This window comes from Stenella coeruleoalba, assembly GCF_951394435.1.
Source record: "Stenella coeruleoalba genome assembly, chromosome: 7".
In the NCBI taxonomy this organism is placed as follows: Eukaryota; Metazoa; Chordata; class Mammalia; order Artiodactyla; family Delphinidae; genus Stenella; species Stenella coeruleoalba.
Window position 1 is genome coordinate 67,234,484 of NC_137153.1, and position 27,485 is coordinate 67,261,968.

Here is a 27,485-nt window from a genome sequence, read left to right on the forward strand (position 1 = left end):
TATCAATGTATAATTCAATCTAGAATCAGAAATTCTGAAAAAAATGAAAGACCACGCGTTGCTGTAGTCACAAACCTGATGAATTATGTTTAAAAACTAGACGTACTGAAACAGCAAATTAGAAGATGGAAGGATAAGTGACAGCTGACAAGAAAGGAAAGAGACAGAGAAACCATGAAAAGAACTAATGACAGAATGACAATCCGGAGACATGGAGTGTAGAGGTAACAATCCTCTAACCCTATCCAACAGAATTTTCACCAGTAATGGAAATGTTCTGTATCTGTACTATCCAACACAGTAGCCATTAGCCACATGTGGTGATTATACACTTGTAACATGGCTAGTGTGACAGAAGACCTCAATTTTTAATTCTGTTTATTTTATCTGTAATTTACATTTAAATCACTTCATTTGACTAATGGCTACTGTAGTGGAGAGCATAGTTCTAGACCACAGTATTTCTAGGGTATCAAAGAATCTCACATTGTGCATCCATTCAAAAAACATTTAATTAAGCCTGAGCTCTGTGACAGGCACTATGCTGGGCTGGAGATTCAGAGGTGAATAAAATACAGTTTATCCCTGCAGAAGACCTCTCAGCTGACTAAGTAGTGAAAAGTAATTATGTAGTATGATCTCAGCACTTATTGATACTTGCAAAGAGATTTAACAATTACAACTGCACAGCAATAAATGCCTGACTTGTTTACTCCTATAATGCCAAGTCCCTAGGGCAATGTTAGTTACATATGGCACCAAATGTTTGTGGGAGGAAGGTCAAGAGGGAAGGGGAATCCAAAAGTGAGGCTACAAAGATAATGGCAGAGAGAAAGAAAGAGAACCAGTGGAAACTGGTATCAAGAAAGCCAAGGGAATAAGATGGACTTAAGAAAGAGTACTCAAAAGAGTATCAAATGCTGTAAAAAAAGAAAATTTAAGTATAAGAAAGAATGAAAAATGTAATGTCTATTTATATACTCTATTATGTACTGTTAAATTTCCTTTCATACTTTAGAAGTTAAGAGTCTATTTCAGAAATATTTTAATCCATAGTGGTGAAAAGAACGTTTTTAATGTTTTCTTTAACTTTTAATTCTTTGGAAAGTTAAGTTCAATGACTTATTCCACCATATATTTCAGATGATGAAGAATTTACTGTACTTTCTTCCCAACTATAAAAATATTAAAAAAGATAAGAATAACATGTCCCCTTACTGAGCTCCATCTCTTGAACTTCAGAGCATTTGCAGTCAACTACAATTCCCAGTTTAATGAAAGTTCACCTTTTAAAATTATATTCTTTTATTTCAAATTTATATTCTAGTGGTAAAATTTATGTGTAGCATGTGGTGGCTAGAATATAAAAACTTTGTTTTAGACCTGATATAAGATAGGCAATTTAGTGGAGGAGTCACTGGTTTACCAGTGGTTTTCATTCAGCAGGAGTCAGCCTCGGTTTTTTCAAACCACATTCTCCCTCTCCCCAGCTTGTATCTCCCTGGAAGAATCACTGCATATGACGATTAGGAACAAGATCAAGGTTACCCTCCAGTAATTTAATTGCCTTCTAGGCAAAACTCAACACTTCTCTGACAAAGTTAACAGAATTCAGAATCTCTACATCATCATCATCCACAGTACTGTGATTAAAAATGACCAGATGTCTGAATAAACAGGAAAATGTGACCCAGAGTCGAGAAAAATCCATCAATGTAAACAGACTCATAAACAATCCTGATGTTGGAATTAACAAATAACTGTGACAAAAATGCTAAACAATCTATAAAAAGGATAGATTCTCCCCGTTTAATTGAAAGTAAACAAACTTTCAATTAAAGGCTGATATCAGATGTTAAAGTACTGAATATTTCCATGAAGTTTAGTAAATAGGCCTTGTTTCAAGTCACCCAAGGGTCTCTCCCCACGGATTCCCATTCTCACAAAGACTTAAGAACTAAAGGATTAATTCTTGCCACCTGGGGGATGTTAGGACCCTGTACCAATAATTTATATCCTATGTCTTCATATGTTGTACTGACTTTTATTGAAAATCACCCCTACGTGTAAGTACACACAAAATACACATAAAGATACTCTAAGTTATGCCCTTAGAGAGGCATAACTATGCCTCTAGTTATGGCATAGTTATGCCCTCTACAATCACTGACTTCTATGGGCTTTATTAACAGCTATGTGGTATACCACAGGTGTTTGTTATTGCTGTTGTTTAATTTAGGATCTTAGAAGTAGAATAATAGGATTTGGGGAGGAGAATAATAGGATTTTGGAATCTGATTAATCAAATATTCTTAATATAAAATGAATAATTCACAATTACCGATTCTCAAATATGTAAATATGTTTAATACCTAATTAACATTAAATACTATATATACTACATGGGTCTTTCTAAGTGCCTGGGAAGAAGGAAGATAATAAACTGTAGTATTTATTAGTATTAGTTAGAAATAGACTAAGAGTTTTAATTATAAATTATATCAGTTCTTTTTAAAAAGTTTTTAATTAATTAATTAATTAATTTTTGGTTGTGCCAGGTCTTAGTTGCAGCCGGCGGGCTCCTTAGTTGTGGCATGAGAACTCCTAGTTGTGGCATGCACGTGGGACCTAGTTCCCTGACCAGGGATCAAACTGCATCCTCCGCATTGGGAGGCAAATTCTTAACCACTGCACCACCAGGAAGTCCCAGTACTTTTAAACTTTCTATATATTCTCTACCCTCAATTAATAACAAGGTGTAGATGCTTAACATTAATCCAATTCTTTCTTCAATCAAAAATTAAAAGATGGCAGACTCTTGCAATCTTATGCCTATAAGCAACAGCATAATCATTGTCCCTAACTTTATTTGACTAATTTTTGGTAGTAGGAGGGAAAACAGTTGGTTTAAAAGCCAAGTTTCATGCCCCCTCACTCAATTCAAAAGTATATAGGAATTCTCCAATCAAATTTCCAGGAGGTACATGTTACAGGTGCTAATAATAACACTGCTCTGAAATGCCATCATTTTACTGAAGTTCTGAGAGAAAATGAGAGATTTCCAATCATCTAAATTAGTAGATTAAAAACTAGCACCTGACAAGTTAAACTTGTACAAGACAGCAGGAATTCTTTTTTTTAAGGCTCTTTTTCTATCCTATATTCATGAACCACACAGTTTTTGCCACCAGGTGGAGATAGAAAGCCATGCTTGTACAGTTCCATCCAGCTTGGAACCCAGACATTCAAAATTCCTTACACAAGTTACACTCTTGAAAAGGATCTCTATTCTGAAATAAAATCTGAGATAAAGAGTAACCTGAACTCAATCTCCTGTAGCCCTGATCACATTTAAACAAATAAAAACAACAACAAAAAGGCATTCTTTTTCTCTGAGGAGACTTAAAGTAAAAAAAAAGATAGATTAAACAAGGCAATAGCCAGCCACTTGTATACAATTCTATTTAACATGTTCTAGTATCTGTACTGTATTCTAACAAGAGAAATGATGAAGGAAGCCTTTAGTTAGAACTGTGAATCAGAAGAATTTAAGAAACATATGTATTACATTCATATAGTTTAATATATTCACGTATTGTATCCGTATTGTATAGGTCAACACTTAATAAGACTACATAGTAAAAAGTCTTTTTTCCAAAACTGTCCCCCCTAGCCACTCAGTTCTCATGCCCAGTTTCTTACGTATTCTTCCAGAACAACACATAAACTACCACCACCAGCTCGCTTTAAAATAAAATAGTAGCATTTTTATGTACAGTATACCTCACTTTTCTTAACCCAACAACGTATTTGGGGAGTTTTTTCAAGAAAAAGTGCCCTCGGGCTTCTATGTTGGCCCAGTGGTTGAGAGTCAGCCTGTCAATGCAAGGGACGGGTTCGTGCCCGGTCCGGGAAGATCCCACATGGGGCGGAGCGGCTAGGCCCATGAGCCATGGCCGCTGAGCCTGCGCGTCCGGAGCCTGTGCTCCGCAATGGGGGAGGCCACAACAGTGAGAGGCCCGCGTACCGCAAAAAAAAAAGAAAAGAAAAGAGAAAGTGCCCTCAAAGTTTTTACAAATGCATATGAGTATCTTTTTAAGTAACAGGTACTATGTTATACCATTCAAACAATTCTAGATCTTATCAAAAAATATAAATTTCTAAATAAAATTACAGTTGGTATACCCAAATTGTGGGCTTTATTACAGTAATTTAAGTATAATAATGTACCATTTGTAAAATTTTACATTTTTATAAGGGCTAATCAAGAATTTTTAGGACTAAAAAAAATGATCCTCAATGAAAAGAAATAAAATCAACTTTCTTACTGCTCATGCGATTAACAAACTACACCGTATATTGTCATCACAAAATGCTAAATTTAACCAAAGTACTGTACCTCATGATGGGTGCTTGCAAATCCAATATTTTCCTCATCTCTAAATTTAATGCTGGAGCACACTGTTCTTCCTTAAAATGGGGTGTCCCCTTCACTTGTGGACTTCCTCTAAAAAAAAAAAAAGCAAATACACAGGATTAAAGAGAAAGATACTGAATTCTCCTCCACTCTGTGACTAATAGCCAATCAAATAAAGTAACACAATCAAACGTAAAAATCAGGTGTTCATCCTTTAGATTCTCAAATGAAAAACATACTTAAATTCCACTATAGCAGACATATCTATCAATTAGAAATAAATGTGTCTGACCAGTGTAACTTATATTGGGGGGAATGGGAATGGAGGGAGAAGAGAGAGAGGAGCAAAGAATCTTAGGGAAAAAAACAGTAAAGATAGAAGTTAATTCTCAAGGGAACCAACAGGCATTTAAAATGACTGACAGCCCTTTCTGAGTTGAGCAACTACGAAACTTATATACCATTCTATTATACAGTGCATGTCCGAAGCGATCAAATCGTCACTTCATCTTCCCTTGCTCCACACCTCATTCTTGATTCCTATCCTTTAGGTATGTATCAGACTTAAGGTTAGATTCAGGGATGCAATTAGGAGATGTTTTACATTAAGTGGCAAAATGGGTAAATTCGAAAACTCCTTGGCACTAAATGGCTGCACTAGAGTGGCTAGGTCAATGCCAACATAATTGAGCTGTCACATACAAGCCCTCAAAAGGACTATAAAGCTGTTTTGGAATCTTTATATCCATATGGCATTGGACCATTCTTTCTCAATGCCTGTGCTAGAATTTAACAGCTATCTGTCTCTTCTCTTACTATCAGCTATCACTTACTTTAGGCAACAATTAGCCTGCCTACATCATCTTTCCTTCTCATCACCTACAATCCTAGAAACCAATTTGTCAATACTATTAAAACTAAGTGCAAAGAATCTAACAAGTTAAGGTTCCTAGCTTTGTGAAAATTATCTGGATGCTCAGAAAATTATTTAGATGCTTATTAGTTTTAGATTACTTTCCATACAGAAACCTGGTGGTGCTTTATTACTATCCTGCTCTGCTACTGCCATGACCTGGAATATTTGATTCCTTCTACGTGCCTGAATGGCTAAATTGGCTAATTTTTAACCAGACATGTTCATGTTCAATTAGTATGTTTGATATGACAGCCCTTAAAAGGACATCATGAGTTATTAGTTTACAGGAGTCATATCTGAATTGCTAACCACACAAGACACTGTGATGAATTTTCTGAGATGTTCTCCATGTACATCTAGTTTTAAAGTTATTATTCAAAGTAATACATACACATAAATAGTCAAACAGTGCTAGAAGGCTTATGACAAACAAAAATAACTACTGAAGTAGTCTTCTTTCAGTGAGGAGGCAACCAGCTTGAATTCTTTGAGCTGTTATCTTCTTCTATTTACCTGCGTATTTTTTAAACCATGTGTTTACACTGCTTTAACATCATTAATTTTAGACATTAGCTTTTTATTCTCATTTACCCATTTTTTCCCATCCTCCTAACATAATTATACCAAACTGTTTTCATTATGATGATTACATAAATATTTTTCACTTCTGGGTCAAGTAGTGTTCAGTAATCTTTCCTTAAATAACTTGGTAATTTTCCACATGCTTTCATTTGCTTGGTTTTCTTTTTTTTTTTTTTTTTTTCGGTACGTGGGCCTCTCACTGTTGTGGCCTCTCCCGTTGTGGAGCACAGGCTCTAGACGCGCAGGCTCAGCGGCCGTGGCTCACGGGCCCAGCCGCTCCGCGGCATGTGGGATCTTCCCGGACCGGGGCACAAACCCGCGTCCCCTGCATCGGCAGGCGGACTCTCAACCACTGCGCCACCAGGGAAGCCCTGCTTGGTTTTCTTCTTCTTCTTTTTTTTTTTTTTTTTGCAGTACACAGGCCTCTCACTGTTGTGGCCTCTCCCGTTGCGGAGCACAGGCTCCGGACGCGCAGGCTCAGCGGCCATGGCTCACAGGCCTAGCCACTCCGCGGCATGTGGGATCTTCCCGGACCGGGGCACGAACCCACGTCCCCTGCATCGGCAGGCGGACTCTCAACCACTGCGCCACCAGGGAAGCCCTGCTTGGTTTTCTTTAAACTTATACCTAAGTCATCTCATACTCCTTAATAGTCTGACATAACAATTCTCAATATAATCTTCTATGTGGTCAAACCTGCTATATAGCTTATGATTTCCATTTCACCCCCGCCCTTGGAGGCATCCCTCTTTATGCCCATTGCCCTACTAAGTCTAATGCACAACTATCAACATGATATTTACTTTGTCATCATCCTTATGATTTCTTTGCTTCTTTCCTATGTTGAACTCTTTATTTTATAGATCCTGTATCTTCCTCGGTTCACATATTCTTGGGGCTTTCTGGAAAGGTGCATGAGAAGTAAACTTAGAACTCTCAAGTCTGAAATGTCTCTATTTTATTATGACACTTGAATGAATGTCCCTTCAAAAAAGACTATGATAAAGTTGTCTGAAGACATTTCTTCTGCCACTGTTCTATATCCTGGGAGGGTCTGTCAAATGTTTTTTTTAATGCTTTTATTGAATTTTTAATTTCTGCTATCATACTTTTCATTCCAGGAACTTTCTCACACCCACCTCCCCTTTTTTCTTATAGCATCAATTTTTTTTTTAATTAGGCAATACCTGTCTAAGGTGGTTAATTTTCATTTCACCAAAGTGTTTTTGTTCCCTATATTGCCTATTTCCTCTGAGTTTCCTTTTTTCTGTTGTGTGTCTCTATTTTACGTTAGAAACTTTCCTAAGATGGATAACATCTTTCTTCATGTTCAAGAGGTTAATGAGAAAAAACTAATTATAAGTTCTATGTGTTCAAGTTGGGTTGTCAACTGGTGGACCTCAGGGTAGGCATTTTTGTTTGAGGTCTTCCAATATGAGAGGCTGTTGGGTCATTCATCGGGAGTGATTTAATTTCCCTAGGAAGAATCCCTCAATCAAGTACAGAAGCCAGAAGTCTGGAGCCAAGCAGGGGAAGAAAGCTTGACATCCTACTGTTCAGTACAACAACTTTCACTTAATCCCCATCTTTAGTTTAGCATCTCATCCTTGCCCTACTCTGTGTCTGGAATCCCTCTGGTTTAATCAGACATCCTGTCTCCTGTGAGGTGAGAACATAGAAATCCTATTCCTTATTCAGATTTTTCAAACAATCCCCATTTATGGCCCCTGGTTCATTCCTATATTCTGTGGTACTAGTACCTGAGCCATTCTAGGGTTTTGCAGATCAAACATTCTAGGGTTCTAGGGTTTTGCTTTTCATCAATATCATATATGTAACGTTAGGCTCTCAGGTTTGATATTCTTCCTAAGTCATTTATTTTTTCTCATCCAATTTTTAGGTCATGGGTTAGAGATACCTCCAGCTCTCATTAAAGATGAAAACAGTATTTCAACTTTTTGTTCTGTTGGTGATTTTCAAGAAAAAGGTGGAAACCTCATTACCCATCTTGAAACTGGAAACTATTTTCCTTTATATAAATACTACCATTTATTAGAGCTAAAAGTATTATGATAAGAATTTTATAGCAAATTTAAGTAAATCCTGACTTCGCAATGACTTCCATTATAAAATTAGGAGATAAACTTCACAGTATAATTTCCACCCCTTCCTCCAAACATACTAAAATGCAGTAAACTGTTAAAAATTACATTAACAAAAAAATCTAACTTTCTGATCAAAAATATTATTACTTATAGTTCAACAGTAATTTGAGAGTATTGCATCAGATTTTTGGAAGGGAGAGCCAAACTATGAAGAGAACTGAATGCCAGGAGGAAAAAAAGCAATAAATTGAGCAGTTACCAAGTATGAGTGTACAAAACGTTCTGCACACATTATGTCAACTGATTGATTACAATCCTTTGAGTCAGGCGTTATTATCTGTGTTTTTCCAGAAAAGAAACTGAAGCTTCAGTTTATTAAGAATTTTGTTTATGGTCACAGAGCTAGTAAGGTGAAGGAGTTAAACTGAAAACTAGTAGAGTTAAAGAGACTAATAATAACCTTTGTGTACACAAAGAAATATTACAATGAATGCTAAAGAATGGACTGGTGATAGAGTGGGGAGGGAGTAGTGTGTAAATTAATTAGGAGACTGTTAATAAGAGTACACAAAGGCATCTACTAGCAGTGGCAGTAGAAATGTCTTTTCAGACAATTTTATCATAATCTTTTCTGAAGGGATATGATAAAAGCATATTGAGAATTATAGTTCCCGGTCTTAACAGAGACTTCTCAGAAACAGACACATACAATCACATTGTATGCATACCTGGTTGTCATTCAAGCTATTGAAACATAATATATTCTTCATTCTGGGGTACAGAGAGAACTGTGCTTTCCTCACCACTTAAAATTAGGTATGGCCATGTGACTTACTTTGGCCTATAAAACACAAGGGGAAGTGACTTGGGTCATCTCTGGGCAGAGACTTTAAAGAGCCAACACTTGGTACACAATGCTCTGCTTTTATCCTCTACCGCAGGGACTTAGCCTATGCTGACTTACACAGTACAGCTGTCCCTTGGTGTGTGCAGGGGACTGTTTTCAGGACCCACCATGCATACCAAAATCCGCTGATGCTCAAGTCCCACAGTCAGTCCTCTTTATCTGTGGTTCTGCGTTCAGATTCTACCAACCGTGCATCATGTTGTACTATTTGCATTTACTAAAAAAAAAAAACGTGCATAAGCAGAGCTGCACAGTTCAAACCCATGTTGTTCAAGGGTCAACTGTATACCACATCAAATAACTGAGAGTTGTTAGACTGTGGTCCAGTAAAACCCAACAAATTAATAGTTTGTGATTATTATTCATGAGTGATTTTATTAACTATGTAGTCTGAGGAGCAGGAAGAAAAAACAATGAAGAAAAATGAACACAGCTTAAGAGACTGTGGGATACCACCATACATACCAACATAAATATAATGGGAGTCCCAAAGGCAAGGCAAGAGGAAGAGGCAGGAAGAATATTTGAAGAAATAATGGTTGAAAATGTCCCAAATCTAACAGAAACATCAATCTAACCATCCAAGAAGCTTAGCAAACTCCCAAGAAGGATAAATTCAAAAAGATCCATACAAGATGCATCGTATTCAAACTACTGAAAGACAAAGAGAACCTCGAAAGCAACAAGAGAAGTGACGCATCATATACAAGGGATCCTCAATAACATTAGCAGCCAGTTTCTCATCAGAAACCATGGAGGACAGGGGCAGTGGGATGACAATGCAAATGCTGGAAGACAAAAAAAAGCTAACTAAGAATTCTTTAACTAGAAAAACTATCCTTCAAAAATAAAGGAGAAATTAAGAGATTTTCAGATAAACAAAAGTTGAGGGATTTTGTCACAAGCAGATCTGAACTACAAGAAACACTAAAGGGAGTCCTTCAGGCTGAAATGAGAGATCACTATACAGTAATCCAGAGCCATATGAAAAAAATAAAGAACATCAGTAAAGGTAACTACATAGGTGAATATAAAGCCAGCAATATTGTATTTTTGATTTGGAAATCCACCTTTTTAACTATATGATTTTAAAGACTAATGAATGAAAAGATAATTCTAAATCTACATTATGGGCACACAATGTATAATGATGTAATGTGTGACAATAAGAACATAAAAGGGGAAGGATGAAGATGTAGAGGAATATAGTTTCGTTACTGAAACCAAGTTGTTATTAATTCAATCTAGGTTGTTGTAAGTGTAAGATACTACGTAATCCCAAGATAACCACTAAAGAAACCTGAAATATACAGAGAAAAGGAAATGAAAAAGGAATCAAAATTAAACACAAAAGAAGACAGTAATGAAGGAACTGAGGAACAAAAAAGATAGGACACACAGAGAACAAATAGCAAAATGGCAGAAGTTCTTCCTTATCAGCAATTATTTTAAATGTAAATAGATTAAACACTTCAATTAAAAGACACATTGTCAGAATAGATTAAAAAACCATATGATTCCATTTCTAAGTTTTCTATAAGAAACTCAATTTAGATCAAAAGAAACAAATAAGTTGAAAGTGAAAGGATGAAAAATGATACTCCATGCAAATTGTATAACTAAGAGCTTAGTGGTTACAGTAATATTTGACAAAATACTTTAAATCAAAAATTGTTAAAAGAGATAAAGGACATTATATATTGATGAAAGTGTCAATCCAGCAAGAAGATATAACAATTATAAACAGATAACACATGTAACAACAGAGCCCCAAAACACATGAAGCAAATACTGAAGCAACTGAAGGGAGAAAAAGTTCTAAAGTAACGACTAGACAATAGTTCTAAAGTAACGAATGGACAATACCGCACTTTCAATAATGCATAGAACAACTACACAGAAGATTAGTAAGGAAACAGAGAATCTGAACATTACAAACCACTCAGACCTAAGATGTATACCAAACTCTACCCAGTAACAGCAGAATACCCATTCCTTCGCAAATGTACATGAAACATTCTCTAGGATAGAACATGTTAGGCCACCAAAATGCCTCAATAAATTTAAAAAGATTGAAATTATCTTCTCTGACCACAATGAAACTAGATAGCAATCACAGAAGGAAAACTAGAAAATTCACAAATATGTGGAAATTAAACAACACCTCTGAGACAGCCAATAGGTCAAAGAAAAGACCAAAAGGAAAATTAGAAAATACTTTGAGACTAATGAAAATGAAAACACAACACCATAGGAGGCAGTGAATGCAGTGATCAGAGGAAAATTTACAGCTATAATGCTTGCACCAAAAAAGAAGAAAAATCTCAAATCCATAACCTAACTTTCCACCTTAAAAGGATCTAGAAAAAGAGCAAACTTAACTCAAAACTAGCAGAAGGAAGGATATAATGAAGACTGGAGCAGATATGAACAAAAAACAGAGAATGGGAAAACAATAGAGAAAATCAAGCAAAGCAAAGGTAGTTCTTTGAAAACAACAACAAAATTGAAAAACCTAAGGAAAAAAGAAAGGAAGACTCAACTCACTAAAATCAGAAATGAAAGGGGGGACATTACTACTGACCTTAGAGAAACAAATGGATTATAAGAGAATCCATATATTTAGTGAACTTGAATTTCCTTCTTTCCTGAACACACACAAATTGTCTTAAATATCCAGTGGAAGCAGATTATGTTTAATAATTCAAAAGGCAACCTAGACAACAACAACTGCAACTTACTAAGAACGTACTAACTCATTGTTCTCATTTTATAGATGCACAAAAACACAGAAAGTAACTGAACAAGCAGCTTTTCCAAAGTTATTGCCTATAAAATGTAGAGCCCAGACTGAAACCCACGTGGCTCTAATTTCAAATGCTCTTCAAATTCTCTTCTCCACATCTCTAAACTGCTGTATATTTATCAGAGGTAGTAATATTAAGTCCAATATCGTAAGAAAGTAGGGAAAATGAAATTAAGCCAGTTTAAGAGTTTTGCTTTACTGATGTATTTTTCATGAATTAAAAGCAGTTTCCAGGCTTCCCTGGTGGTGCCAGTGGTTAAAAATCCACCTGCCAACAGAGGGAGAACGGGCTCAAGCCCTGGTCTGGGAAGATCCCGTATGCCGCAGAGCAACTAAGCCTGTGCGCCACAATTACTGAGCCTGCGCTCTAGAGCCCGAGAGCCATGACTACTGAGCCCGCATGCCACAACTACTGAAGCCCACGCGCCTAGAGCCCATGCTCTGCAACAAGAGAAGACACCACAATGAGAAGCCCGTGCACTGCAACAAAGAGTAGTAGCCCCTGCTCGCCGTTAAGTAGAGAAAGCCACGCACAGCAATGAAGACCCAACACAGCCAAAAATAAAAATAAATTTATTTTTTAAATAAAGTTTCCTAGCTTTCCATTCTAATGAATGCAATGCATTCATGTCAATGAACAGCCCCCAAAGGGCAATGAAAAATGAAATGAGGGGTAGGTCAACTACTAGTCAAACTTCCCATAGCCTTGAGGAGGGAGCAGTTTCCCACTAAATTGATAAAAATAAAAAGCAAACTACAGTACTCAAAAACGTATCATAAAAATTACAAAGAAGTCTTAAAAGAGAAAAAAATGGGCTTCCCTGGTGGCGCAGTGGTTGAAAGTCCGCCTGCCGATGCAGGGGACACAGGTTCGCGCCCCAGTCTGGGAAGATCCCACATGTCGCGGAGCGGCTAGGCCCGTGAGCCATGGGCGCCGAGCCTGCGCGTCCGGAGCCTGGGCTCCGCAATGGGAGAGGCCACAACAGTGAGAGGCCCGCGTACCGCAAAAAAAAAAAAAAAAGAGAGAGAAAAAACTGCCTTTAATATATATGTCAAGTATGCTTTGGAGGGCTAAACAAGATGATACAGAAAACTGTCACTATGCAATTAAATTCAACAGGCATTGATTTCAACAAAGTCTAGTGTGCAGGACATCTCAAATACTTTAAGTGCCAGCTAAAGAAGACAGTAACATAGCAGATAACCTGATGGATTTGGTGGTGCTGGGGGTGGGGTGGGCAGCAAACAACCCAGGGACATCGGATAGGAATTTCAGAAGTACAGCTAACTATACAGTGTTTTTCCTAGCAACATTACTTACCCTAAGGCCTATCTTTCCTTCCAAGTATAGCTCAAATCTCCTTATCTACAAACCTTTCCCTGACAACTCAAGAATTTTCCCCTGAAATGCTACTAACACCTTTAGGGATGTTCATTCACTTGGCATTTGCCATTGCATATTGCCATTAATTTTAAATATGTCTCTCTTCATTAGCATCTTATACCTTTTCAGCAACAGAATAGCTAGTGCCTTACAAATGATAGCAAAGCATACAATAAGTGTTTGATGATGATGGAAAAAAATCTCATTCCAGATTTTCACATTTTTTTTCCAGTTTCTTGAGGTGTAATTGACATAGAACACTGTATGAGTTTAAGGTGCACAACAAAATGATTTGCAATATGTATACACTGTAAAATGATTGCCACAATAAGATTAGTTAACATCCAACACCTCACAGTTACAATTTTTTTCCCCTTGTGATAAGAACTTTCAAGATCTACTCTCTTACAACTCAGGTTATCAAATTTTAAAATGATTCTGGAATGTATTAGGCTTGATCCAGGAAGTTCTGGCAATCCTAGGTGAATTCTGGACCAAAAGGCTTTGGTTCTCCAACCATAGTTCTGGAAAGGCTCAGGATGGTTTCTTTCATCAAACTCCATACCTCCTGTTTCATCATTTTCAGTTAACCTAATTGTTACCAGAATATCAATAATGAAAGTATTTGGGCATGAAATAAAATGATGATATCTTGAATGTGCTAAAACATACTCAGTGAAAAAAGACTGAAAATTGTTCAAGCTGACTGATGGACACATAGGTGGTCATCAGTCACGTTATTATTATACTAACAGCAAACTGGTGCCAAATTAGCCCTCCAGAAACAATAAAAAAAATAACTGGTCAAAATATATAAAACAACCATATTCAGACACTGCATAACAGGCAGAACAGCACTATAATCCTGAGTGAAGGGAGACAAACAAGGTTTTCCGATAGAAATCACTTTCTAGACTACCATGTATGGTGGGAAGACACAAGCATAATATGGCAGTCTTGTTAAGCTGAGGAGAAAAAGATTAAAGTTCAGGGAAGCAGAAGCAGCTATTTGTGGAACAGAGTACAAGACAGGTGAGAGATACAGAGAAAGAGCTCTAGAAACCTAGAGCTTAAGGGATTCCCCTTAAGTCTTGCTGAATACTAAGCTATGCATATATATGGTGAAACCCCACAAGGTCAGCCAAAGAATAACTACCAGAGTTTTCAGCTGTACCGTTCATATAGGGCTGAGAGACATTCCAGTTCTGACCACATAAAAGAGACCTCATTAAAGACTCAGGACAATAGCAGAGAGCTCAGAAGCGCTAAGCTAGTCTACAGTAAAGGTTGAACCTACCCTAAAAATACATAAACAAGCTTCAAAAGGATCAAGAAGCTCTCCAACTTAACTGCCATCCAAAACAAAACTCAACATTCTTTAAAGCAAAAGAATGAAAATCAGACATTTGATATCTAATACAATGCCCATGATCCAACCTAAAATCACTAGACATGTGATATGCCCCAGCAACTCAACTCTTAGGTATTTATTTACTCAAAAGATATAAAGCTAACTGGAGAGTGAAATGAGACTGGAATCTGAAAAAGCAGACAAGGTTCCCAATTTCACTTTTTACTTTTTGTATGTCTCTCATTATCTGTGTGCTTTTTAATACAATTTTTAAAGGTTACACTCTATTTACAGTTGTTACAAAATATTGGATACATCCCCTGTGTTGTACAATACATCCTTGCAGCCTATCTTACACTCAATAGTTTGTATCTACTACTCTCTCACCCCTGTATTGCCTCTCCCCTCAATGGTAACCACTGGCTTGTTCTCTGTATCTGTGAGTCTACTTCTCTTTTGTTATATTCACTCGTTTGTTATATTTTTTAGATTCCACATAGAAGTGATATACAGTATTTGTCTTTCTCTGTCTGGCTTATTTCACTTAGCATAATGCCCTCCAAGTCCATCCGTGGTGCTGCAAATGGCAAAATTTCATTCCTTTTTATGGCTGAGTAGTATTCCATTGTATATATATATACACCACTTCTTCTTTATCCATTCATCTGTTGATAGACACTTAGATTGCTTCCATATCTTGACAATTGCAAATAATGCTGCTAGGAATACTGGGGTGCATGTATCTGTTCAAATTAGTGTTTTTAGGGTTTTTTTGACATATACCCAGGAGTAGAATTGCTAAGTCATATGGTAGTTCTATTTTTAGTCTTTTGACTAAAAATATGGTTTTCCACAGTGACTCCACTGATTTACAGTCACACCAACAGTGCACGAGACTTCCCTTTTCTCCACATCCTTGACAAGACTTGTTATTCATGTTCTTTTTTAGGATGGCCATTCTGACAGGCGTGAGGTGATATCTCATTGTGGTTCTGATTTGCATTTCCCTGATAATTAGCAATGTTGAGCCTCTTTACATGTGCCCATTGACCATCTGCATTTCCTCTTCAGAAAAATGTCTATTCAGATCTTCTGCCCATTTTTTAATTGGGTTGTTTGTTTTATTGATGTTGAGTTATATGAGCTGTTAATGTATGTTGAATATTAATCCCTTATCAGTCATATTGCTTGCAAATATTTTCTCCCATTCAGTAGGTTGTCTTTTTGTTTTGTCAATGGTTTCCCTTGCTGTGCAGAAAGCTTTTATTTTTTTTAACATCCTTATTGGAGTATAATTGCTTTACAACGGTGTGTTAGTTTCTGCTTTATAACAAAGTGAATCAGATATACATAAACATATATCCCCATATCTCCTCCCTCTTGCATCTCCCTCCCACCCTCCCTATCCCACCCGTCTAGGTGGTCACAAAGTACTGAGCTGATCTCCCTGTGCTATGTGGCTGCTTCCCACTAGCTATCTATTTTACATTTGGTAGTATATATATGTCCATGTCACTCTCTCACTTCGTCCCAGCTTACCCTTCTCCCTCCCCATGTCCTCAAGTCCATTCTTTACGTCTACGTCTTTACTCCTGCACCTTGCTGTGCAGAAGCTTTTAGGTTTAATTAGGTCCCATTTGTTTATTTTTGCTTTTGTTTCCTTTGCTTTAGAAAACGGATCCAAAAAAATATTGCTGTGATTTATGTCAGAGTGTTCTGCCTACGTTTTCCTCTAGGACTTTTATAGTATACAGTCTTACATTTAGGTCTTTGATCCATTTTGAGTTTATTTTTATATATGGTGTTGGAGAATGTTCTAATTTCATTCTTTAACATGCAGCTGTCCAGCTTACCCAGCACCACTTACTGAAGAGAATGTCTTTTCTCCATTGTATATTCTTGCCTCCTTTGTCAGGTTAATTGAGTATAAGTGTGTGGATTTATTTCTGGGCTCTCTATCCTGTTCCACTGATCTATGTGTCTGTTTTTGTGCCAGTACCATACTGTTTTGATTACTGTAGCTTTGTAGTATAGTCTGAAGACAGGGAATGGGATTCTTCCAGCTTTGTTCTTCCTTCTCTAGATTGTTTTAGCTATTTGGAGTCTTCTGCGTTTCCATACAAATTTTAAAATTATTTGTTCTGCTTTTGTGGAAAATGCCATTGGTATTCTGATAGGGATTGAACTGAATCTGTAGATTGCCTTGGGTAGTATGGTCATTTTAACAATATTGATTATTCCAATCCAGGAACATGGTATATCTTTCCATCTGAGTCATCTTCGATTTCTTTCATCAGTATCTTACAGTTTTCTGACTACAGGTCTTTTGCCTCCTTAGGTAGGTTTATTTCTAGGTATTTTGTTCATTTTGATGTGACAGTAAATCAGATTGTTTCCTTAATTTCTCTGATAGTTCATTGTTAGCGTATAGAAATGCAACAGATTTCTGTATATTACTTTTCTGTCCTGCAACCTTACCAAACTCACTGATGAGCTCTGGTAGTCTTCTGGTGGCATCTTTAGGATTTTCTACGTATAGCATCATATCACCTGCCAACAGTGACAGCTCTACTTCTTTTCCAATTTGCATTCCTTTTATTTCTTTTTCTTCTCTGATTGACGTGGCTAGGACTTCCAATACTATGTTGAATAAAAGTGGCAATTGTGGGCACCCTTGCCTTGTTCCTGGTCTTAGAGGAAATGCTTTCAGCTTTTTCACTGGTGAGGATGATATTAGCTGTTGGTTTGTAATATAGGTCCCAAATCAATAAAATCAGGAATGAAAAAGGAGAAGTTACAACCAACACCACAGAAATACAAAGGATAATAAGAGACTACTACAAACAACTATATGCCAATAAAATGGACAACCTAGAAAAAATGGCCAAATTCTTAGAAAGGTGTAATCACTCAAGACTGAATCAAGAAGAAATAGAAAATATGAACAGACCAATCACCAGTACTGAAACTGAATCAGTAATTTAAAAACTCCCCAAAAATGAAATTCCAGGACCAGATGGCTTCACAGGTGAATTCTACCAAACATTTAGAGAAGAGTTAACACCTATCCTTCTGAAACTATTCCAAAAAATTGCAGAGGAAGGAACACTTCCAAACGCACTCTATGAGGCCACCATCGCCCTGATACCAAAACCAGACAAAGACATCACACGAAAGGAAAATTACAGGCCAATATCATTGATGAACACAGATGCAAAAATCCTCAACAAAATACTAGCAAACCAAATCCAACAATACATTAAAAGGATCATACAACATGATCAAGTGGGATTTATTCCACAGATGCAAGGATTTTTCAATATCCACAAATCAATCAATGTGATACATCACATTAATGAACTGAAGAATAAAAACCACAGATCATGTCAATAGATACAGAAAAAGCTTTTGATAAAATTCAACATCCATTTATAATAAAAACTCTCCAGAAAGCAGGCACAGCAGGAACATACCTCAACATAGTACTTGTTTGTTTTTATAAGAATAAATTCATGGACTACCAGTGTAAATTTTTTTAAGTGCCATGGGATTATACATGAGGGATCAGCTATTTCTTGGGTACAAGGGAAGATAGGAGAGTTGAGGTCAAGCTTTATAAACATTTGACCTGAGCTTGAAAACCAAGTGAGATAGCTTTCTTACATAAAAAAAGATAGCGGTGAAGGCATACTAAGTAAAGCAAATAGCAAATGAACAGAATTAAAATACATAGGAAGTGTGGGTTCAGTGTGCTAGAGATAGGGGAAAAGTAAGTTCTAAATGCCAAGCCAGATCTCTTGGACTTTATTTTGTGGGGACTGGAGAGCAACAGAAGTTTATGAGATAAGGAATTAATACCCTGAATATATACAGAACTCCTAAAACTCAACAGCAAAAAACCAAAACAACCTGATTCAAAAAGGGGCAGAGGACTCAAAACAGACATTTCTCCAATGATACACAATCGGCCAATAAGCACATTAGAAGAGTACCTAACATCACTAATCATTAGGGAAATACAAATCAAAACTAAAGTGAGATACCACCTCACACCTACAAGTTACTATAAAAATACATATATAACAATAAGTGTTGGCAAAAATGTAGAGAAATTAGAGTCCTTGTGCACTAAGTACAGAATATGGTACAGTCCCTGAGGATAATAGTATGGCAGTTCCTCAAAAAAATTAAAAAGAGAATTACCGTAACATACAGCAATTCTACTTTGGGGTATATACCCAAAGGAACTGAAATCAGGGTCTCAAAGAGACATTTGAATACCCATGTTCATAGCAGCATTATTCACAATAGAATGTGGTATATACATACAGTGGAATATTATTCAACCTTTAAAAGGAAGGAAAGTCTAACATATGCTACAAAATGAATGAAACTTGAGGACATTATGCTAAGTGAAATAAGTCAGTCACAAAAGATAAATACCATATGGTTTCACTTATATGAAGTACAGTTAAACCTTGAACAACCTGTGGGTTAGGGATGCAGACCTCCATGCACTTGAAAATCTGTGCATAACTTTACAGTTGGCCCTCCATATATGTGGCTCTGTATCCTTGGATTCAACCAACCAAGAATCCTGCAGTACATATTTACTGAAAAAAATCCATGTATAAGTGGACCTGCACAGTTCAAACCTGTGTTGTTAAAGGGCCAACTATATAACTATACTTTAAAACATTATGATGATAAATGTTACATTGTGTATTTTACCACAATAAAAAAATTAGAAATAAAAAAATTTACTGATATGATCTTTCTGAAATAATATTCCAGGAAGTACTGATGTATAATGCTAGCTTTTTTGTATCTTTAGATCCAGGTGTTAATTATTTAGAACAAAGTAAATCCAGACTTTAAAAAAAAGTTTCTGAGACAAGAATCACATCATCAAGTTTCTGCTTTGAAGAATAAATCTGGTTATCAGTGCAAAGAATGGATTTCAGGATGGAGGAGAAAGAGACTAGAGGACAAGAATGAGTTAGTAAACAAGCTTTTCAATAGGCAAGGAGAGGCCATGAATGCCCTTAATATGACAAGTGAGAGTAAAATACATACTAGCAAATTTTAGAGGCACTAGAGAGTTGTAATCAATCAATACAATCTGATTACCAAACAAAGAAGAGAAATGAAGAAATAAAGATTCCAAGGTTTTCAACATCACACACTGTATAAAAGATCATGGTAATGGCAATAAATTTTAGAAAAGCAATAACATGTTTGGCTTGGTAGAGAGGAAATGAGTTAGGTTTACACATGATGAGTTTGAGGCTGCCTAGAGACACCTAAATAGATTTGTTCCAGAAAGGTGGGCCAGAAGCTTAAGAAAGTGGTACTATATTACAGAAACGTCTGAACCTCATCCATATATACTGGATAATTAAAGCCAGTAAGAGCATGTAGAATACAAGAGAACGCATAACAAAATCCTGGGCAACAGTAAAGCATTATTTTAGGTACTCTACAGAGTAATTTAAGGTGTTGATTTAAACCTAATGACAGGGCTTCCCTGGTGGCGCAGTGGTTGAGAGTCCGCCTACCTATGCAGGGGACACGGGTTCGTGCCCCAGTCCGGGAAGATCCCACATGCCGCGGAGCAGCTGGGCCCGTGAGCCATGGCTGCTGAGCCTGTGCGTCCGGAGCCTGTGCTCCGCAACAGGAGAGGCCACAACACTGAGAGGGCCGCGTACCGCAAAAAACAAACAAACAAACAAACAAAAACAACCTAATGACATCTTCATGAAGTGGATATTAAATCCATTCTTAAGATTTGTAAAATAAAACTCAAAAAAAGTAAGCAACACGATTAATCCTGAAATCTAAGAAAAGCCACTGAAAAACTGTAGAAAAATGGCAAGTTAATTTTATGTTAGAAAAATTCATTTAGGGGTAAACCACAAAAGATTAATTAATAAGATATTACAATAATCCAGGAGAAAAATGACAGAACCCAAGCTAAAGTAGTGTTGCTGAGAATTAGGAAGAAGGGAAAGACATGAGGGATACAAGGTAGAATATACTGGACTTGATATAGACTGGCTATTGGAGTTATTAAGTCGTAAGAATAAATAAGCTCAAATGATGGTGCCATTTACAAAAAAAGAGAATAAACTGTAGGCTTTCCCAGGATTAGGTTATTTTAAAAGCAGAATGTAATTTTTCTTTTTATATTTAATAAAAAATTTCTCCCTTCTGATTTTTTCACTGTAAGTTATTAGATAAGACCTAGGATTTATTCACAGTAATTTCTTCTTATTAACTTTCTTACCTTCTAAATCTCACCAATCCAGAATGCTCTGGCCATGGGTGTATGTTTTGTTTCCTCATCTCATTGAGAACTTTTAAAACATCATCTTCTCAGTAAAGACCCTGACCACTCTATTTCAAGTTGTTTCCCCACTTCCCATTCCCTTTCCCGGCTTTATTTTTCTCCATAGAATGTATCACCTAATTTGTAATGTATTTTACTTATTTATCACCATCTATTACAAGAATGCAGGCTGTATGAGTAGAGTTTCTTGTTGTTGTTGTTTTTCTTCTTTTTTCTTTTTCCTTTGCTGCATCCCAGTATCTAAAACGGTCCTGGAGCCTGACAAAATTTAATACTTAAATGGACAGATGGATGACAACAATTTTTCAGAAGAGTTTTCTGAAAGAGATAAGTACTCTTTATCACCAGGCATTTTATATCATTTTTCTTAAAAAGAAAAAAAAAGCTTTTTATTTACATTATCACAAAATCAGACAGCTTTGAGTCCGATAAGAACAATGCACAGGGCTCTTTGAATCAGGCAGATTTCTTAACAATTCTGTGATTCTTTGAATTCAGGTGCCAGTCTTAGAAGTGTGGCCAACAGGGAGTGGTTTTCACTGTCCAGAATTTATAGAATAACGTTGCTAATTAATCTTATTAGTAAATGCTCATGCAATTATAATGTAAGCTAATGGATACATAAAAGACACAAAGTTGAACAGCTAAAGGTTACACATGTACTGTTACAGAATACATACATATTGATATCAAATTACACATGCAACATTTTGAGAAGATCAAAGGGAATCAAAAATGTTAGGATAACTAACACACTTTGTCAAGTTCAAAAACTGAACTTAGACCAAGATATATTGTTAGAAATAACTTTCTAAATCTATAGAAGCTTAAGGGGAAAAAAGCAGTTAAAGTTTATTCTCCAGAAAACTAACACTCAAAACTTACTAGCAAAAAGAAAAAAACAAATGTTGAGGGGAATCTTTCACATCTGTAAGTAATTCAAACCTCTTTTATTCTCTTTGATGTAACTGAGTAAATGTTTATATCCCCTTACTTGCAGGTTTCTCCTGCAAGAAGCTTTATTTTATTGAAGTATAATTGACTTACAATGCTATGCTAGTTTCAGGTGTACAGCAGTGATTCAGTTGTATATATAATATATATGTGTGTATATATATATCATATATATGTTATTTATCAGATTTTTTTCTCTTATAGGTTATTGTAACATATTGAGTATAGTTCCCAAGAAGCAGCATTTTTGAAAAGGCAAGTTGTGTTGAAGTTAGAAATTGCTAACTTCAACTAATTATTCTCTTCTTGCTTCCCACCTAGCACTAATTCATAACAGATGGTAAAAATATTGGCCTTGGGGAGGGAGTGGGACGTCTGAATTTTGATAGTTGTTTTGGAGTGATTTTTTTCAGTGAAGAAGATAATATCTTCATCTTTAATAGTTGATAATTAAATATACTGAATTTTAGTACAGTAACTTTTCTTTTTAAAAGACCACTAACCTCAATAAGGCTGGTCTCAATAAGGTGGAAAGATAGAAAGAATAAGGAGAAAAAAATCTCTGCTCTCAAAGTAGTATACATAATGATGAAATGTTTGTTGAAATTATTTTCATTATGAAATTAAATATGATTTGCAGTTTCAAGATCTACCAAACTCATACTTAAAAATAAACACATGAACATATTCTAAAGCTTAACACAAATTATTTCTGATTTATCCCTGACAGAGTTTCCTTCATTAATTGCACTGTAAGTTACAGGACATGAAAGAAAAAGCCATCAAGATGACCCCTTCAATGGATAAGTCCATCCATTGGCCTGTGTAACCAATATGAAGGAATATTTTAATATAGAATGGAATTTATAAAGATGCAAAGGATGAAAGAAATGGAAAATTCATTAATCAAACAATAAATGACCTAAATGACCTTTGAGGCATAAAGAGTCATTTAATATAAGACTGTAAACATTGCTGAAGCCTGACTCCCACCATCAACAGGAAGGATGTTGGAAACAACACTATGTGGAAACTCTGAAAGATTATGGGGGCATCTGACCTGTTCTAAGATGAAGCACTATGGGAAAAGAGGCAGTCTGAGGTTAAGATGCTGTCACATAATACAAGGAAGTTGAGATACTATAGAAAAACTCATGGGAGGAACTTATAAGATTTAGAGAAGAGAAGCAAGAGACAATAGCGTTTCTAAAACTGTGAAGAGGATGACTAACCACTGGCCTCAATTATGCTGTCTCTATTCTTCAGGACTACTATAAACCACTCCAGATCATTTATCCATTTTTGGTTCCCTAACTCCCCAAATAAAACCCAAAGTAGTAGATGGCTAGATGGACACACGGGGTTGAAGTGTAGTATTGGTGGTTAATTTAAATACACAGATTTTGAAGCTACAACACTTAAGTTTAGATCCTGACTGTGTCACTTACTAGTGTATGACTATGGGTGAGTTACTTGGCCATCTCTGTGCTGCAGTTTGTATAGTTACTGTACATAACTACCTCATCAGGTTGCTACAGGGATTAAGTTAGTTTGAAAAAGTGCTTAGAATAGTGTCTTGAATTGCATAAGTGTTTACAATGGCACAGATGATGATGATACACTCCCAAAACTAAATTTTTTTAGTTTTTAAAAATTTTTATACAATTTACTTTCCATTTACAGTTATTACAAAATATTGGCTACATTGTATATTGTATAATACATCCTTGAGCTTATCTTATACCCAATAAAAACTAAATTTTAAAAAAAACTCTCCTCAAATCAGGTTTTAAAAACGTAAGCTCACATAACCCTCCAAACAACTGAAGAAAATATTTTTATTCCCATTTTATAAACAGGTTCTACAGAAAAACTAAGAAACTTACTAGACTAAAAAGCCGAACTAGAAAGTAGTCTAGCAAACAAATGCATAATAGGCTGATTCTAATCTGCTCTGCGAAACTGTTTCCATATAAGAGATTTTGTTTGATTTTATGTAACAGTTACTAGAAGTTAAACTCTGAAAAAAGTATATTATCAAGTTAAAAACAAAAAATATATATAATATATACAATTTATGTAATGTATAAAATCACTTTATATATATAATCACTTAAAACATTAGAAATAAAGTAAAAATTTGATGAGGGAAAAAATATATTAATAATAATAGCAGCTGTCCATTATTAATTTTTCCACAAGCTAGGCACTTACCTAAACATTTAATATGCATGGTCTCATTTAATCCTATAAAATAATTACTACTGTTATCTCATTCTACAGATGAGGAAACTCAGGTTTTTAGAGGTATTTTAACTTGATAGGAGACATACAGCTGAAAAGCAGCAGAACTGACATTCAATTCCAGGTCTATCTGACACCAAAGCCTATATCCCCCCTTAATTTCTATTTATACTGCTCTAACGCAATACACATTTTATTGAGCCCACATATTGAAACTCAAACTCTTCAACACAGTGGAAGAACATCCAAGTTTAAAAACAAAACAAAACAATAATGCTCTTTACTTAGTTCTTTAGCTTAACATATACAGTCAAACACAGCATAGCTCATGCATTGTTGGGACTACTACTTAGTTAAGCAGTGTCCCCTGGAGTCTTAGAATTAAAAGGTAAGAAACTTTTTAAAACCTCTGGAAAACAAAAAGTGAGTCTCAAAATACTATTCCAAAACACTCTAAATATATGTAAATCATGTTGGCAAATGGAAGAAAATTGTATTTTTCACTGTTTCAAGAGATGTTATTTCCCTCCCCTGCCCACCTATAATAGTCCCCTGCCCACCTATAATAGTATAAAAAATAATCAAGTTAAGTACAGGTGATTCTGTTTATTGCTTTTTATTTACAGGAGAGTGTCTAAATTGAGAATTAAAATGGAGATAGTTCCTCTCATGAGATTGCTTTTATCTATTTATCTTTTGAAATCTTTCAGAGTATGTCTAAATTGAGAATTAAAATGGATGACATCTCCTCTTATGAGATTGCTTTTACGTATTTATCTTTTGAAATCTTTGTGTTTCTTAGCAATTTATATGACCCTTTCATATAAAAAACAGTAAGCCTTGGTCTTGTTTACTGCAAAATTTTCCCCCAGTTTGTTATCTGCCCTTTTAATGTTGGTCTTTTTTTTTTCTGTTAATTTTCAGAAATTTAAACTTTCATATAATGTAATCTATTTTCCCTTTAATTACTTATATAACTAATAACCTCTGTCTTCTATCATCTAGAAATGTGATAAATAATTCATTTATATTTTCATCCAGTTTTAATGGCTTGATCGTTTTTTAAAAAGGTGAAATACTTGAAAATTACATTACATGTTCTTTTATTTCAAAAGGTCTTTCAATAAAATGTTCTCTTGTTTCACAAGTAAGGAAAATAACAAAAAAGGAAAAAAAAACAATGCAAAACATACAGAACACAGATTAAAGATCAAAAGTCCAAGTTCCCTCAAATTCTAATCAAGAGGTAACCCACTGTTTGGGGTACATATTTTTTCTATGCATATACTAAAATGTACAGGAAAAAGTACGTATAGCTTACTGACACTTCACCTCTTCCCCTCATGATCTTAGCTCATACATCCCCAATAAAGACTAAAGGATGCTAGATCTGGAGTATTTTAATAGTAATTCTGGAGATAGTACATCCATCCAAGATTTTCAGACTTATTTAATTATAGAATTCTTTATTCAAGTGACAGCAGTTCAAAGACCTGGTAATCTTTAAAACAATGTTTTGGAAATGCTGGCTTAGCACTTGAGACAACCCCAAACTGTAATGTTTTGTGAATACAAAGTATGCAAATCAAATATTTAAAAAATGAAAGACAACAAACTTACTTGGGATACACTGGTTCATAAAGGTACTTGTCCCCTCTTGTAGATGTTATATGAAAAAACAAGATGTAGCCATTTGCCGTCTGAAAGATAAATTTTATTTACCATGAATTAAAGGGTAAGGCTATGACTGTAATCTTAATTTTATATATTGTTACTTTGAAAACACTTCAAGAACCCCCTTTTGAAGAGCTATAGCTTAATTATGCAAATAAAAAAATCACTTTGCTTCAATATAATCCATCTTGTTTAAAGTAACTCATGAAAGGGATTTACAGATTTCAAAATATTTCATAGGTAATTGAAATCAATAGTTCATAACATGCTGTAGACATTAATATTCTAAAATAACTTTATTATTCAATAATAGATGATTATTTTGCAAAATATACAGAACGTTTTAAACTCTGGAATAATACGGCAAATAATTTTTCTGAGTTTTTAAAGCAATTATGTCACCAAATAGTAAGTATGATGAAATTCTTGACTCTACTCAAAGTTTATATAGTGTAACTTCAGAATAACATATTTTATACATTTCAAAATCAATCAATTAGCCTCTGATTTACTACAAAATATATCAAGACAGAAGTAAAAACAGAGCAAACCTCCAACTTAAAAAATTTGAACATCAGCTAATTTTTCTAAGTTAATAAAATGTTTTAAAAATATAAACTGTATTAAGTGAAGTAAGTCAGAAAGAGAAAGACAAATACCATATGATATCACTTATATATGTAATCTAAAATATGACACAAATGAACTTATCTACAAAACAGAAACAGACTCAGAGACATAGAGAACAGACTTGTGGCTGCCGGGGGATGGGGGGGTGGGGGGGATGGATTGTGAGTTTGGGATTAGCAGATGCAAACATGATATGCATAGAATGGATGAACAACAAGGTCCTACCGTACAGCACAGGGAAATATAGTCAATATCTTGTGATAAACCATAATGGAAAAGAATATTAAAAAACGTATGTATATGTATAAGAATCACTTTTCTGTACAGCAGAAATTAACACACATTGTAAATCAACTATATTTCAATTAAAATATATATATAAATTATATTAAAACAAACAGTGCCATCATATGATCATGGCACATATCTGACTTGTAAAGCTCAAACAACCATTTTACATTTATATAAATACAATATTTAGCTTTTTCTAAACAAACATTTTCAGGCATTAACAGAGTGAAGTGGCAATGTTTTACCCAAACTTCTTTATATTCACACTGAATTCTTATCATTTTAGAGGCAGGAGGGCTTTTACCCAAAGTAGAACTAAAGAAACTGAAAAAATTATTCAAAGTTTCAAGTTTCTTTCCAGTACTGGTTTTCTGTTTTTCACATAAAGGAATGCCAGAGGAAATACTCAATTTCTTAAGCAAAGCCAGGTGTTTTGTTTCTAAGCTATAAACTTTAATATTTTAATGTATTCCAAAACTCTAATTCAACATATTGGGATACAAAAGAAAAAAGGTTAAAATCCTTCAGAAAAGATCATCATTCTAATTACTCATGTGCAATTTTTTATTCTTCTAATGTGAAAACTATGGGATCAAAAAGAAAATGGATTCAAATCAAACCATATTGAAAGTTTCAGACATCATGACCCCTATATAGATTAGTGACTGTTTAAAATGTGTAAACTCTACTGTTACAGGGGCTAGAAAAGTAAAATAATACGGTCTAGTACTTAGATGAATAACATACAACCACTGTCTGAATATCAGTAACTCAAGGTCAAAAGTTCAACATTTCAGAATATCAAATGCTAATAATGTACTCAGAATTTTAACAAGTGCTTAGAAGACTATAATGCCAGGAAAAACACAGCATCA

The 27,485-nt window shown here is 35.3% G+C and overlaps 1 protein-coding gene across 3 annotated transcripts in view; it reads right to left on the bottom strand.

Moving 5' to 3' along the window:
• RIC1 (RIC1 homolog, RAB6A GEF complex partner 1) overlaps positions 1 to 27,485 on the bottom strand; it is a 139,615-nt gene that overhangs the window by 55,478 nt on the left and 56,652 nt on the right. For all 3 annotated transcript variants that reach the window (XM_079927118.1, XM_079927117.1, XM_079927116.1), the window contains exons 3-4: positions 25,636 to 25,715; positions 4,400 to 4,507 (exon numbers count right to left, since the gene is read on the bottom strand). In XM_079927118.1, coding sequence (XP_079783244.1) covers positions 4,400 to 4,507; positions 25,636 to 25,715 — 188 coding nt within the window. The remainder of the gene's footprint in view (positions 1 to 4,399; positions 4,508 to 25,635; positions 25,716 to 27,485) is intronic.